General features: G+C 38.3%; 1 protein-coding gene across 5 annotated transcripts in view; it reads right to left on the minus strand.

Moving 5' to 3' along the window:
• The window catches only part of SI (sucrase-isomaltase), a 223,092-nt gene that overhangs the window by 96,045 nt on the left and 111,003 nt on the right, over positions 1 to 16,044 (minus strand). For all 5 annotated transcript variants that reach the window (XM_056565086.1, XM_056565085.1, XM_056565087.1 and 2 more), the window contains 6 exons: positions 15,758 to 15,846; positions 13,310 to 13,359; positions 12,850 to 13,017; positions 11,150 to 11,311; positions 3,497 to 3,700; positions 2,934 to 3,091 (listed from right to left, as the gene is read on the minus strand). In XM_056565086.1, coding sequence (XP_056421061.1) covers positions 2,934 to 3,091; positions 3,497 to 3,700; positions 11,150 to 11,311; positions 12,850 to 13,017; positions 13,310 to 13,359; positions 15,758 to 15,846 — 831 coding nt within the window. The remainder of the gene's footprint in view (positions 1 to 2,933; positions 3,092 to 3,496; positions 3,701 to 11,149; positions 11,312 to 12,849; positions 13,018 to 13,309; positions 13,360 to 15,757; positions 15,847 to 16,044) is intronic.

Consider the following 16,044-nt stretch of genomic DNA (forward strand, 5'->3'; position numbering starts at 1 on the left):
TGAATACTCACATGCATACGCACAGTCTAAATTGGATAATTGTTTTTATTTCAACAGTAAATTTTAATTGGCAACAAATTTTAGGGATACTCAGCAGCCAAAATCTGCAGCAAAGTATGGGTAAATCTACATTAAGGGCTGGTTCACACGAGCAGATTTTATTGAGAGATTGCATGTTTTCCACTGCGAGACTGAATAGGAATTTCTGCTGCAGGAAATCCGCCGCACGCCCCCATTGACTTCAATTTATTGCAGTGGAAATTCCATTGTCAAAAATCTGCCACAGAGAGCCTGCCCCCATTCAAACTTGCAGTAGGAAACACACCCTTGTAAATGAGACCTAAGGGTCTGTTCATGTAGGCGACTTTTTATTTTTTGCTGCTTATTTTATTGATGTGTTACCATCAGAAAATAAGCAGAAAAATGCATGCAGTAGAAAATAGGTATCTAAAAATATGCAGCAAAATATGCTCATGTTATCTGACCCTAAGAGCTTGTTCACATGGGCTTGTTTGTTGTAACTACAGAGCACCTCTTTCTTACAACGAATGCCCATTTCCTTTTACTCAAATTGGCCTTCGCCGGATGAATCCTTCCTGTACTTATCAGCTGCTGTATGCTCCAGAGGAAGTTATTTTCTTTTTATATTTCCTTTCTGTCTGACCACAGTGCTCTCTGCAGACACCTCTGTCCATTTTAGGAACTATCCAGAGCAGGAGCACATCCCCATAGAAAACCTATTCCGCTTTGGACAGTTCCTGACATGGACAGAGGTGTCTGCAGAGAGCACTGTGGTCAGACTGAAAGAAATTCAAAAACAAAACAACTTCCTCTGGAGCATACAGCAGCTGCTAAGTACTGGAAGGATTAAGATTTTTAAATAGAAGTAATTTACAAATCTGTTGAACTTTCTGGCACCAGTTGATTTAAAGGAGTATTCAGGCCCTAAGACATCTTATCTTCTATCCTAAGGATAGGGGATAAGATGTCTCATCACGGGGGGTCCCTTCTCTGGGACCCCCAAAATTTAGCATGCAGCACCCACCTGTGAGCAATGCAGGAAGTGCTGGAGGCTCCAAGTCTTATGCCTCCAGACCACAGGGACGGAGTATTGTAACGTCACGACTCCCGTCCATCACGCCCCCTCCCAGAGACTTGCATTGAGGGGGTGGGGGGGGGGGGCATGATGTTACATGGGGGCTGAGTCGTGACGTCACCATACTCCATCCCCGTGGTTGGGAGGCATAAGGCTTGGAGCCTCCTGCACATCCCGCAGTGCTCACAGGTGGGTGCTGCATGCTAGATCCTTTGGATAGGGAAAAAGATGTCTCAGGGTCGGAGTACCCCTTTAAAGAAAAATGTTTTTCAGCGGAGTAACCCTTTAAATAAAATTAATTATTCATCGACTGAGTGCCAAGTCTACTTTCATATTGTTACAAGGATTTGCATCCTCCTTGAGCACTACAAAACTAATGGAGTGCCAAATTTTATGTCTACAAGTTTAAAACCATCAGGTCGGGCTGACCTGTGCTAACTGCATTGCAGTCCTGTATGTAGAAAAAATAGTAGTAATAATTTTCAGGGAGGTAAAAGGAGTGGGAGATGACATGTCAAGGAGTGAAGCCATGCAATGTGTAGGTAGGGAGTACACCACATATACTGAGAGCCATAACGCTGTACTCTTTCAGACTAGGCCCAGCGTGCTGCAATTTATATACTAAGTATATACCTACATACTTGGTAATGTCATGTGTCTTGTACTACCCCCTAAAGCCACAGTGTATCTATATTATTTCGGGTGTTCATTTAATGCTGAGCTTGTGTTTGCTTTCAGAACAGTAAGCCTCGGTTCACATATATCAGGATTCTGGCATAGTTTCCCTCCGGCGTGCACCAGAGGGAAACTGATGCTAGAACTGATCCCATTCATTTCAATGGGACAGTTCACAATCATCCAGTGTCTCAATTTTGATGTTGGATGGTTGGACATGACGTAGGGCACTGTACAGGGGATTGCAGATTGCTCCGTTCCCCTGTCTGCCGTCCAGAAACACTGGTCGCCGGATGCCATACAACTGACATCAGTTGCTTTGAGATCTAGGCTGAGTACACCTATGCCGGATGTCGGACATATGTGAGCCCAGGCTAACATAAATTCTGTTTTCTTTATTATTATCGGAACTGAGACATGTTTCTCCAATTTTGCATTTTTCCAATAAGCAGAATTACAAATAAATTATTAATTTTATAAATGGTTTTAAGCTTTGGAAGTGTTTAAAAAAAAAAAAATTATAAAAAAAAAATGTGCTTCTTTTTATCTATTTATTTTGCGAATAGTTTTTTATTTCAGTAATGTCAACCATTAGAGACCTTGTCAGTTTTGATTAAAGCAGTGACAGGGAGCTGGAATCATGTTGACATCTCCATTCTCTGCCACTATTCAGCTAAATATGAAGCACTAGTAATAATAATAATAGGACCCTACAAGTGATTTTTCCGATAATGATGGGCTTTTCTAGCTATTCAGGGTTGTGGGTGGAAGTAAAAATTTAGGCACACTTTTGTATTACGGATTTATATTGATCCCTTGATTTAAAAATTTTGTCAATACATGTTTATGGTTTTATTTACATTTTTCTTTTCATACACTCCTGTTATGTATATTTTTTGGTATGCCAAATTTTCTATTTTTTAGCCCATAAATATCAATATCAATATAAATTTAAAAACATATGATTCTTGTTTGCATTCTTTTCCTGTGCGTATTTGTTCTTCATCTTAATATCATATTAGATTAACCCTTTAATGTGGTGGCAATATATGGTAATTTAGATTTTCTCCCTGCTGTTATTGATATCCTGAGAGTCCCTTTTATGGAGCAAATTAGGCATTCCCTTTAATAGATATCTAGGTAGATAGGATTCTTAACTTACACAACAGCACCGTTGCTTTTCCGGATGACTTGAATTCCAAATGGTCTGGTCCGAGGAACAACAACTTCATAGAGATGCTCACTTTTGGTGCTACTTGGATGGCTTGGCTTATTTAGCGGAACTGGGACTTCATATCTTTTGTTGTTGGGATCAAAGATCTATTAAGAGCAAACATTGTAAAGAAAAATTCAGTTGCCCTCCCCCCCTTCCTCTGCTGATGCTACCTTTTTACAGCCATAATATTTGTGTTTGTTTTTTTGTTGACTTGGCCATTTAAAGGGCTTAATATTTGTGGAATTTTTGTAGTACAGGTAACTTAATTTTATAACTCTTTTCTTTTGTGTGGCATGAAACCAAATATTTGTTCTAGAATTGTTTTTCCATTATTAAATGGCAATCACTATGCAATATAAATAATGCTTTAGTTTTCTATTACTACCCATTATTGTTTTTATTAACACAAACTGCAATGTCTGCCTTGAATGTTGTTAACCTACCCAGCAGAAGAGTGCAGAACAAATCATCAATTTCCAGATTTTGGCAAGAATACACAGATTTATTACCTTAAACTGAAGCAGGTGATTGTTATGAAATGTAACTTCAACTGAAAGCTTTGTGATTGCTTTGGATTTGGTGTAACGTTGCGGTGTTCCGGCAGGCCAGGAAATATTTACATTGAAGCCGTTGTTTGTTTCCAGCACATCATCAACATTATAGCCATAATCAGATGGATAATAGCAATATGGAATGCCATCTAGAGTGGATTCCTGGAATAGAAATAGTTAATGTTAAAGAGACCCTTCAACTAAAAAAAACAAAAAAAACTTTTTAAAAGCAAAATATTTTACAAAGCATTTACAGGGCACGTTTACTGTTGCATACATGAGCATATTGTATAAGCACATTTTTGTTGTAACCAGGAAAAAAAATGTAGATGTAACTTCCTGTTGTTGTCTATTGGCGTCTGTATACTCAGTATACATATTGTTTGATATATTTAGAATGATTTATTAATGAATCTTTTTCCTGCTCCTTTTGCAGTATGCGGCTGGGAGGATATGCTCAACTCACCGGACTATTTCAAGAATTGAAGAATATTTTTTTCTTTTTTTCTGTATTTAATAAATTGTTTAATCTAATCATGTTATGGAGTAATTTGTGATCGCAATATAAGCATGGGCAGCAATTTACGTGTTGGACAGTGTGATTTGGGAGAGCCTAAAGTATTGCTTTACTTTTTACCTTATCTAAATATTTCCTTTTTTATTTTTATCCTAATTAATTTCTTTCACTTTTTTATTTTTTATTTTATTGTTTATCAATATTGTTTTGTTTTTTATTTTTCTATCTTTTATTTTGTGTTTTTTATTTTATTTTTTATTTATTTTTTATATATATTTTTTTATATATTTAAAAAAAAAAATTTTATTAAGTGCTGGGTGCTACTAGTCCGTAGAAGGGTTAATCTGATTTTGGTCCATTGCTATAGGGCCTTGAGTGTGTGGGTACCTGGGCATAATGTGACTGGAGGGTCCACTGGGAGGTATAGAGGTGATGTGTCCTTATCATCAACCAAGTAATTGGGTGAGATGGGACATGAACCCAATGGTGTATGCCATTCGTCACAACAGTGCTGTTTGACGTGGGCCAATATCGAACCCGGATTTTGCCAGGCTGTGGTATCACCACTCTTAATGAATTTATGATACCCTCGGACTATTGAATGCTATTTATCATTTTTTATTTTTTTATTTTTTACTGGTTTAGTTTTATACACTATTTCTTTTTCACTTTTTTCTTTTTTCTATTTCAGTTATTTTCTCTTTTGTGTTGTTTTCTGTGATGGATTCTGTTATTCTATTGAGGCTATTAATTTCCCATATCTGTTCATACGTGTGGTATACTGGACCTTCTGCGCCTGCGCGGTGGATGCCTTCTGTCGGGACTTAGTCTCGGGGGTTGGTGTCCGTTGCGCATGTGCTGAGGACTAGTGACGCGTTGCCATGCTAACGAACGCGCTCTGATTACGCCCATGTAAGCGGAAGCTTTAAATACTTATCAGCTACTGTATTCTCCAAAGCAAGTTGTATAGTTCTTTACTGTCTGACCACAGTGCTCTCTGCTGACACCTCTGTCCATGTCAGGAACTATCCAGAGCAGGAGTGGTTTGCTATGGAAATCTAAAGGGGTATTCCATGATTTTTTTTTATTTGACTATGCTACAGGGTCTGTGAAGTTAGTGTAGTTTATAATATACTATCTGTTCCTGTGTGTGAAGGTGGTGTCACAATTATTCTGTAATTATTGCCCCAATATTTATTTTTAACAGCATACAAAATTACTCATGTCTCAGGATTTCCCAGGTTGCTGTGTGTCAACAGCTGACATCACTAGTCAGACGATCAGAGGGAGCCTGTCCTACTTATATTTTTCAACAGCTGTATTCCCCTTGAGTAGAAAACAATGTGTTTCAATGGGTGTGGTGGCTGATGTGTGGGAGGAAGGAAAGTGATCAAACTTTCAAGCATGGAACTGTGGGGATGTGTAGTTCAGAGGGCAAAATCAAATGGGAAATACCCAGTTCTGGCAGGTTAGTACTAAAATCACTTTATGGTGGATAACCCCTTTAATTCTACCCTGGACAGTTCCTGACATGGACAGAGGTGTCAGCAGAGAGCACTGTGGTCAGACAGAAAACAACTATAAAACTTCCTCTGTATTATACAGCAGCTGATAAGTATTGGAATGTAGAAGTAATAGAAGTAATTTACAAATCTGTTTAACTTTTTGCACCAGTTGATTTTAAAATAAATCACAGGAGCACCCCTTTAAGTAACTAATTTTCAGTCCTCCCTCATTTATACAGTGGTTCAATCAGTTTGTTTGCCCATCAGAGATTCTCTCCCCTGATCTGTATGGGTACCTGCAATGTTAGAAATTTGAATATTGATTGTAAAAATATAAAAAAAAAAAAAAAAAAAAAAAAAATATATATATATATATATATATATATATATATATATATGTCTTTAAAACAAATTAGCCCTTCCCCCCAAAAAAAATTTAAAATACCCCCTTTTCCCATATATAAAATAATAAAAACAAAAACATATTTGGTACTGCCACATGTGGAAATGTCCAAAAACATAATATTTATGATTCCGTACGAGGAATGGCATACACGTAAAAAACAAACAAAAAAACAACAACATTCTAGTCACATCACATTCCAACAAAAAAGAAAAAAGGAGTGATCAAAAAGTCATATATGTACAAGATACAAACTACATATCATGGTGTCATGGTGCAGAAAATGACCCCTCAAACAGCCCAATATACAGAAAAATAAAAAAAGTTTGAGAATACCACCATTTTGGAATACATATATATATATATATATATATATATATATATATATATATATATATATATATATATATATATATATATAGACATATGGCATGTAACAAAATATTCATTTTGGCATTGTTTTAACTTTTTTTTTTAATGACGATCACTGTGACAGATAAATAATGCTTTAGTTTTATACTACCGTACTACCCATTACTGCCTTTATCAACACAAACTGCAATGTTGCAATGTCAGCAGTTTTTATACACATCGTTTATTATTTTCATTGTTGCTGATTTTACTTGATATAAAACACGTAAACACTACAAAGCTTTCCACATTTAATTAATATAAAGCAACTGCAGGAGACAGTTAAATGGAAATGTAAAGCATGGCATTGTCCTTGGAGAAATGTGTGAAAAAAGTAAATGATTGCTTGTGCAGTATTTGGGGCTTCATGCCCTGAGCATAAACATTTCAGGCACCAATGGACATGCTAGACACTTTTCACTGTGTGATTTTCCTTGCACAACTGTTTATGTGATACTACTGTTATTTGCAGTTCTGTGTTTATTTATAGTATGTGATGTGTTAGTGCTAATGTGTTTTCATGCAGTTGATTTTAAACAGAAGTGACAATGTTTCCAGGGTCTAAAATGCACTGTAAGTAATATTAGGGGTGACATGTTTCCCCTGGAGCTTCTTCTGCGCCTTAAACGACGTCCTGGATGCATTTACAAATCTGTGTTTGTTTAAATACATCATATTTATGTTTGTAAACGTTATATACTATGTTATTTGCATGTCAGGATAACTAAGGGCATGTTCCCATCAATGGCCAGGATATAGTTAACCAGTGATTACATGCAGGCCACTTCCAGTACATATAGGTTTAGCATATAGAGTCCTGCTAAACCATTGCATATATGCTGGCTCAGGTGCCGTGTGGCGTGTCCAACAATCCAGCATCAAAATGAAGATGCTGGATGATTGTGAACTGTCCCATTCAAATAAATGGAATACGTTCTAGCATCAGGAGGGAAACTATGCTGGATGCCAGACGCCAGAAGATTAATTACCGTATTTATCGGGGTATACCACGCATTGGCCTATAACACGCACCCTCATTTTACCAAGGATATTTGGGTAAAAAAAGTTTTTTACCCAAATATCCATGTTAAAATGAGGGTGCGTGTGTGCGCATGTATACCCCGATATATCCCCAGAAAAGGCAGGGGGAGAGAGGCCGTCGCTGCCCGCTTCTCTCCCCCTGCCTTTCCTGTGGTCTAGAGCCCTGCTGCCGGCCCTTCTCTCCCCCTGGCTATCGGCGCCGCTGCCCCGTTCTGTCCCCCTGACCATCGGTGCCGGCGCCGACAGCCAGGGGGAGAGAAGGGGCAGCGGCACCCATTGCCGGCGCCGCTGCCCCGTTGCCTCCCCCCATCCCCGGTGGCATAATTACCTGGGTCGGGTCCACGCTGCTGCAGGCCTCCGGCGTGCGTCCCCTGTGTCGTTGCTATGCACTGCACGGCGCGGCGCATGACGTCAGTGCGCCGTGCCGTGCATAGCAACGACGCAGGGGATGCATGCCGGAGGCCTGCAGCAGCGCGGACCCGACCCAGGTAATTATGCCACCGGGGATGGGGGGAGGCAACGGGGCAGCGGCGCCGGCAATGGGTGCCGCTGCCCCTTCTCTCCCCCTGGCTGTCGCCACCGATAGTCAGGGGGACAGAACGGGCAGCGGCGTCGATAGCTAGGGGGAGAGAAGGGCCGGCAGCAGGGCTCTAGACCCCAGGAAAGGCAGGGGAAGAGAAGCGGGCAGCGACGGCCTCTCTCCCCCTGTCTTTCCTGGGGGTGTATCGGCGTATAACACGCACATAGACTTTAGGCAAAAAAATTTGGCCTAAAAAGTGCGTGTTATACGCCGATAAATACGGTATAGTCTGCTAGATGCTGAAGGTGAACTCCTGAGACTCATAGGTGGGTTGGTGTCAGTTCACAATATAACCATACAGGACATACACATGAAAATAAATTAGCGGAACCCTCACTGTATAGATGTTAGGCAGGTCAACCGGACGTGTACAACCACAGACTCCGATCAATCCTAGCAGGGAGGCGGCAGATGGATACGGGGGGGGGAGTTTCAGATGTTGGACCACAGACCGTTAAATGCCCCTAGGCGCTTCGTCAGAGTACCCCTATAAGTCTATGGAAAAGTGGACACACTGGCCCACATTTATAATTGTCTTTAGACTGTTTTTTGTGACTAAAAGGGGGTAAAAAAAAGGGAGCAAGCAGGGTTTTTTGGGCCTTTTTTTGCGCCTTTTTGTTTACACATTTCTGCTGATTTTGAGTTGCAATCCACTGATCTTGGCAATAGACATGATATGGATGGGTTTTATCAACTGCGCCTTTTTGTGAAAAGGAGCAAAAAAGGTGCAAATCCACTGAAAATTCTCTAAAACTACACCAGCCCAGACATGGTGTAGCTTTTTGGTGTATGTGAAGACAGAAATTTCAGAAAATGTGACCTGCACAAAATGTATCAAATGCTCTTTGACCATTTAATAAATTTGGTGCTCCTACACCTTATCAGCACACAAAAAAGGTGTAAAAAATGCTTTACTTACACCTACAATGATAAATGTGGGCCACAGTTTAAAAAAAAGTCAGTAATTCCAACATTTGAATCAAGGCAATTTTTTAAACAGTGGATGCCACTTCTCTATATTTAGTCTTTATATATGCAAATATTTGATTAAAAATATGGGCACATCTCATTCCTATTTTAACCCCTTAAGGACTGAGCGTTTTTCCATTTTTGCACTTTCGTTTTTTTTGCTCCTTACCTTTTAAAAATCATAACTCTTTAAATGTTGCACCTAAAAATTCATATGATGGCTTATTTTTTGCACCACCAATTCTACTTTGTAATAACATCAGTCATTTTACCCAAAAATCTACAGTGAAACAGAAAAAAAAATAATTGTGCGACAAAATTGAAGATAAAACATTTTGTAACTTTTGGGGGCTTCCGTTTTACGCAGTACATTTTTGGGTAACAATGACCCCTTATGTTTATTCTGTAGGTCCATATGATTAAAATGATGCCCTACTCATTTAGGTTTGATTTTGTCGTACTTCTGAAAAAAATCATAACTACATGCAGGAAAATGTATACGTTTAAAATTGTCATTTTCTGACCCCTATAACTTTTTTATTTTTCCGCCTATGGGGCGGTATGAGGGCTAATTTTTTGTGCCGTGGTCTAAAGTTTTTAGCGGTATCATTTTTGTATTGATCAGACTTTTTGATCTCTTTTTATTAATTTTTTCATGATATAAAAAGTGATCAAAATATACTATTTTGGACTTTTTAATTTTTTGCGCATACGCCATTGATCATGCGGTTTAATTAACTATTTATTTTTATAATTCGGATATTTCCACATGCGGCGATACCACATATGTTTATTTTTATTTACAGTTTTTTTTAAATGGAAAAAGGGAAGGGGATCTTTATTCACTTTTTTTTGCAGTATTATAGCTCGCTTAGGGGGCCGCACACACTGATCTTTCACATTGATCATGGGTTTCTCATAGGGAACCATTGATCAATGATTCTGCCACTTGACTGCTCATGTCAGGCGTTGTAGAATGGGAGTGGACTCAGGGCGTACAGGTACGCCCTAAGTCCCTAAGGAGTTAAGAACCTACTTTGCTATTTATTTTACATTTTTTGAACCCTAGAAAGGCTTTCCAGATTATTATTTTTTTTTTTTACAGGGGCTGCAAAGTTAGTGTAGTTCACAATATAATGTCTGTACATGTGTTTGATGGCTGGCTTTGCAATTCTAACATGATCTTTGCCCCAATGTTCATGTTTAGCAGTATACAAAATGAGTGTTATCAAAGGCCTTTCCCAGTTTGCAGTGCGACCCAAGAAATTACATCACTAGGCTGGTGTTGAAAGGGCATCTGTCTGTGCTTCAATGGGTGGAGCGACCGCTGGGTGGGAGGAAGATCATTCTCCACAAAACTGAAGGAAATTGTAGTTTTAAGCATAGTATACATGGAAGGGAGCTCAGCTGTGCTGCAATCGGTGGGGTGGTTGATGTGTGGGAGGGAGATAAGTCACCTCCATACTAGAAACAAGGGATCCAGGGGATTGTAGTTGGACGTAGGACATAAAAACAGGAAATAGTCAAGCACAGATCCTTGGTAAGTATGTCAATTACTGTCAGGCAGGTAAGTATTATTGTCACCTTATTATAGATAACTTCTTTAAGGTGTGTTATGGATATTTTAAGTTTTCAGAGGAAAAGTCTAACTGCAGTAATCAGTGTGTAGACCCAACTTCTACAGTATATATCATGATCCCATAGAAATATCAGCAGCCTACAGATAGAGCTAAAAAGGGAAGGGTCTAAAATCTGCCATCAGTGATCTGAAGGGGAATGATGTCATCCTATAGTTGGAAGAAATGAAGGAAGTCAGCTGAGCCAAGGCAAATAACTTCGTAAGTCACATAAACCGAAGTATTTTCTGGGGGTCTGATTCATTGTAACTTTGACCCAGCTAGGGTAATGAAACATATGTATGCAACTGAGATAAAATGAAACAGGTGGCACTATAGAAATAGTGAAGGTGAGTGTCAATTATATGGAAGAAAAAAAAATGTAAGTGCTTTTTTAACATAATTTCCTCTGAAATATGGTTAAGCTAGTGAACATTTGTTGCTATGGGTTAACTTACTTTCCCTCATGGTGCCTTATTATTGTTCTTCTTGTTTTTCTATTCTCTGTGATATATCAATTCACTTTTATTTAACATTTCATTCTCATTTGTATATAACATTTCACCTACCTCCCAGATGCATCCAAGGTTATGGCATTTTGTTTCATCAGCATTAGATTCAGGGTGGCAGTCAAACTTTTCGGCATCAGGAATCTCATCAGAACCCATCTGATCCCATGTCACAGTGAAATTCTGTCCAAGTCTTAGCTGTAGTCCAGTTATATGTAGGACCTAATATAAAGCACACAATTTCATTGAAATAGTTGTCAGTTGTTGAGGTGGATTGTAGCCTTCTAAATGCCCTTCAGTTGTAGGTTGTAGGTGGCCATAAATTGCCAGCCTACATAGATTTGATTTCCTGCATGTTTATCATTAGTTTGGACACACAAAATGTCCATAAAAGTATTCAAACTCTTTTTTTTTTATGTTGTTAAGACTTATTTTATGTTTTTAATTTTTTGTTCATAACATTAATCAACAGAATGGGGAATTTACTAAAACTGTCTTACTTACTAAAATTGTTTTGCTTTGCATTAGCTTAGCTTTAAAAAGATTGTCTAAGTTTGTGCTTAGATCTACATTTCTATTACATGTTAATTTTCAAATTTTGTTCATTGTACACATGCGCCAGTTTTTAGTGCATTTTACATATGCACCAAAATTTTTTGCCTCATGTACCTCATGTGCCAAGAAGTGGGCAAAAATGTCCTAAAGTCTATGAGGGACATTTATCAATGTTTGCTTATGTATTCTTTTTTTTAGTAATTTTTTCCTTACTTTTTTTTTGTGTGACTTATTTATCAACTGGTTTCAGCCTGTTGATAATTTTCTTTCACATAAGCAATTTTTCCTTTTTTACTTTGGTAGTAGCTTTTTCTGCTCCATGTTTGAGCTGGAGTAAATTTAGTAAATTTTTACCGCTGCTGCGACTTTTTTTTGCGCAGTTGCGACTGTCGCAGTTAATAAATACCTGACTACCGGTAGTCCATTTTAAAATTATTACTACATAGTAAATTTTAGGAAAACTTGCTTTTCTCGCTTTCCAGTCAAAATGTTGCACGAAAAATTGTGTAGTCGCAGTTGCGACAATTTTGCGACGATTATAGTAAAGAAAACCTGACTAAACCCGTTGATAAATGTCCATATATATGCTAATTCTATCTTGGCTTATAATGCTCTACTTTTAGGCACCAAAAAAAAAAATGTCTAAAACATTCTTATTTTTTCCACAGTGCAAACTAAGATGAACAGTTCAAATGTGCCAGTTTTATCAAAGTGTCTCAGGCTAATTGCTAAATCTGTGAACTGTCTGGTTTAATTTTACTCCAAATTTTAGTTGGCGTACTTAAAATCAGAATCATGCACCGAAATGTTGGTGCATTTTTGCTGCTTTTAGGTCATGTCCCCTTATGCAGAGACAAAGCGTCCTTTATTGGAACAGGGGGAAAACAGTCAAAAGGGTATATAAAGCTTGTGGTGCATAGCCATGATGAGTGGCAGTTTTTGGTGCAAATTGTGCCAATATTCTGGTGCATTTGCAATAGTAAAAACAAGACTCTTTAATAACAAAAAACATGTATTGATACCTACAATGTATTATTTGTAATAGACATATTGTATTTGTATATATTTTATAAATAATAATAATAATAATTATTATTATTAGTATTAATATTATTATCATATTTTTACTAATCATTATTCATTTATATTCTAATTATAAGTACATAAATTAGAAAAGAAAATGCAGCATGATAATATTAACCTACCTTGTTGTTATCAAATCTAAATGAAAGAGCAGGCTGGATAGTCTGACCATTCATTGTTACTATAACACTTGTCGTTCCCCTGGTAAGTCCATAGACTTTAATTTCGTCAAACACTAGGTTATTGGGGTCAGTATAATCTGATCTTGCTGCTTGCATGATAAGTCTGTTCTGTAATATAACCAAAACACATCATATTAATATAAACATATAGATACATTTATTTAGAAGGTCTATGTAAACAGTATGTAGCCCTATCATTGGGGATTTTACTAATTTGTTAGGTATATTTAATAGCTTACACTGATTTGAGTCTTTTAAGCATATTAATATATTATGTCAGACTATACATTTTGACTACATATTGATTAATTAAAAAAAAATTGACATTTCTTTGCCACTACATGTGGACATATGAATCTGCACGCTATGATTTATTCATTATGAAATACAAAATACTTACATTGGAAACAGAGAAATGATATAAAATATATTTGCCCGATTCTATGGTATCTAAAAGAATAATGATAAATAAGCATTACACTTCAGTTATCACCAGGAATAACATTTAACAAAACTGTATAGTAAATATTTTCCTAAAAGCTGACTTGTCAGGTCTCCCATTCTTCTTCCTTTTGTTGGAGAATTACAGGACAGATGGGGAAGTTCAAAAAGTAGAGTTACATGATTTATTTGAGTATTTTTATGTACAAAGCTGTATAAATGCTGACAGGACTCACAGAGAAATCCTGCCTTTCTCCACCCACATATGATGATTGACATATACTCATTACATAACCATACCAAACACCATATAAAACTACACAGCATCCCATATTCTAGTATACACAGTCCACTCCTAGGATAGCTTAGTAATCCTGATAGATTCACTTTAAAAGGAATGTATCACCTAGATTTGTGTTTCTGATTTTAGGTAGATACTGAAACATATTCTTTTTTATAATCTGTTTCTTTTTTCTGATTGTAACATGTGTATTACATTTCTTTGCATATTATTATGAGGGCAGCCACCTTGCCTGAGCTGTTTTAACAGCATTTAGAAATATGCTTTACAGCAGGACCCACGGACCATGAACAACAATAGACATGACCTGTCCCTTTTAGATGAATTAAGAAAAATTAGGTCATTGGAGGTCATTCTACAGGGAAAGTGGGGTTATTATGCTGTGAATGGTGGTGGACCCAGTGTTATCTCCTTACTGGTGTCACCTTTCACTATACTCCTTGTTTGTGCTTAGAAGACAGGCATTACTGGTAAATGATCTGTACAGAACAGGATATCTCAGCTTAGGTTTAGGCCTAGTGGCCCGGATGGAAAGTGCACGTTTCAGGATTGTTAAAAATATGCATAATAAAATGGAAAATTAAAATATATACATATTTCAGCCTTATATCTGGACAAATTAATATGCTAGGAAAATATGTTTCTATGCACAGCTGATTTCCAACACAGAAACCTAAGTGACAGACTTCCCATTCAGACCAATGTCCTTAAAGGGGTACTCTGGTTGCTTCAGCGTTCTGAACATTTTGTTCAGACAGCTCTGAGACAGAGGCTGTGATCCTGACATCACAGTCAAACCCCCTTATGATGTCATGCCACGCCCCCTCCATGCATGTCTATGGGAGGGGGCGTGTCTGCTGACACGCCCCCTCCCATAGACATGAATGGAAAGGGTGTGGCATGACAAAGGGGCGTGGTCATGATGTCATGGCCACTGCTGCAGAAACAGGCGTATGTTTAGGCCGCCGGGTGCTGTGGGAAATCCCGGGGTGCCCCAGCAGCAGCACCCCGTGATCAGACATCTTATCCTTTGGATAGGAGATAAGATGTCTAGCAGAGGAGTACCCCTTTAAATGGCTAATAGTCTTAACTCAGCCTCATAACTCACCATTCAATTTTATTGGGTTGACCTTTTGACAGCTATAAATATCATATGGTTTGTTAATGTTCAAGTTTAGTTGCTTAGCTGAATGTTAATAAGAATGTAGTGAGCTTCCTTCCTCTGAACGCGCCACCACCAAGCAATGCAGGTTATCATTTAAGAAAATCCATTTAATTATTCTGCTCTGCAGTGTGAAAAGAGCAATGCTGCCTACATGCATAAATAGGATTGTACACACCGAGTCGCAGAAGTTAAGGCGACTCCAAATAATAGACATATGTTTGATTTATTGTAGAAAAATTAGCAGTTTGAACAGTTTGAATATGGATGTCATTCATACCTACCCTGTTTAATAGCAATAACAGAAAACATCACAGAGATGTGCTTTATAGAAGCGATCTATACTTATGCCTCTCCAATGGTTGTGAAAGTCATGCCATACTAGGACTGTGCTGTAGACCACTACTAAACATACTCAGACATACCCAACAAGATTAATATATCCAAAGGATAGGGGATAAGATGTCAGATCGTGGAGGTCCTGCCACTGGGGACCCCAGGGATCTCTGCTGCAGCACCCCGCTATCATTACTGCACAGAGCAAACTTGCTCTGTGTGTAATGACAGGAAATACAGGGGCCGGAGCATTGTGATGTCACGGCTCTACCCCCTCGTGATGTTATGGCCTGCCCCCTCAATACAAGTCTATGGGAGGGGGCGTGGTGGCCATAATGCCCCCTCCCATAGACTTGCATTAAGGGGGCGGGCCGTGAAGTCACGAGGGGGCGGAGCCGTGACATCACAATGCTCCGGCCTCTGTATCGCCGGTCAATTACGCACAGAGAGAGTTTGCTCTGTGCAGTAATGATAGCAGGGTGCTGCAGCGGAGATCCAGGGGTCCCTAGTTGTGGGACCCCCGTAATCTGACATCTTATCCCCTATCCTTTGGCTAGGGGATAATATGCAAGGGGCGGAGTACCCCTTTAAACAGTATTTGTATCTACCTCTGGATTCAAGATCATCCCAGAAGAATTCTCCATGGGCCGCTTCATTATCATCCAATGTGACTATTAGGCCAAGTGGTTTTTTGCGACTGAAACAAATTGACAATAATAAGAGTTATTTACATACAATTGCACTTTAGACATAAAATATTAAACAAAATAATATTGACAATAACTTTGTTTTCCTTTTGGTGGCAGGCCTTACAAGTCAAAGGACGTACTGTCTGGCTAACAGTTTATTAGTGTTACAAAAAGGCTCATATACATAAAGCAACTATATTGTAGAT

This window comes from Hyla sarda, chromosome 3 (genome assembly GCF_029499605.1).
Source record: "Hyla sarda isolate aHylSar1 chromosome 3, aHylSar1.hap1, whole genome shotgun sequence".
NCBI lineage: Eukaryota > Metazoa > Chordata > Amphibia > Anura > Hylidae > Hyla > Hyla sarda.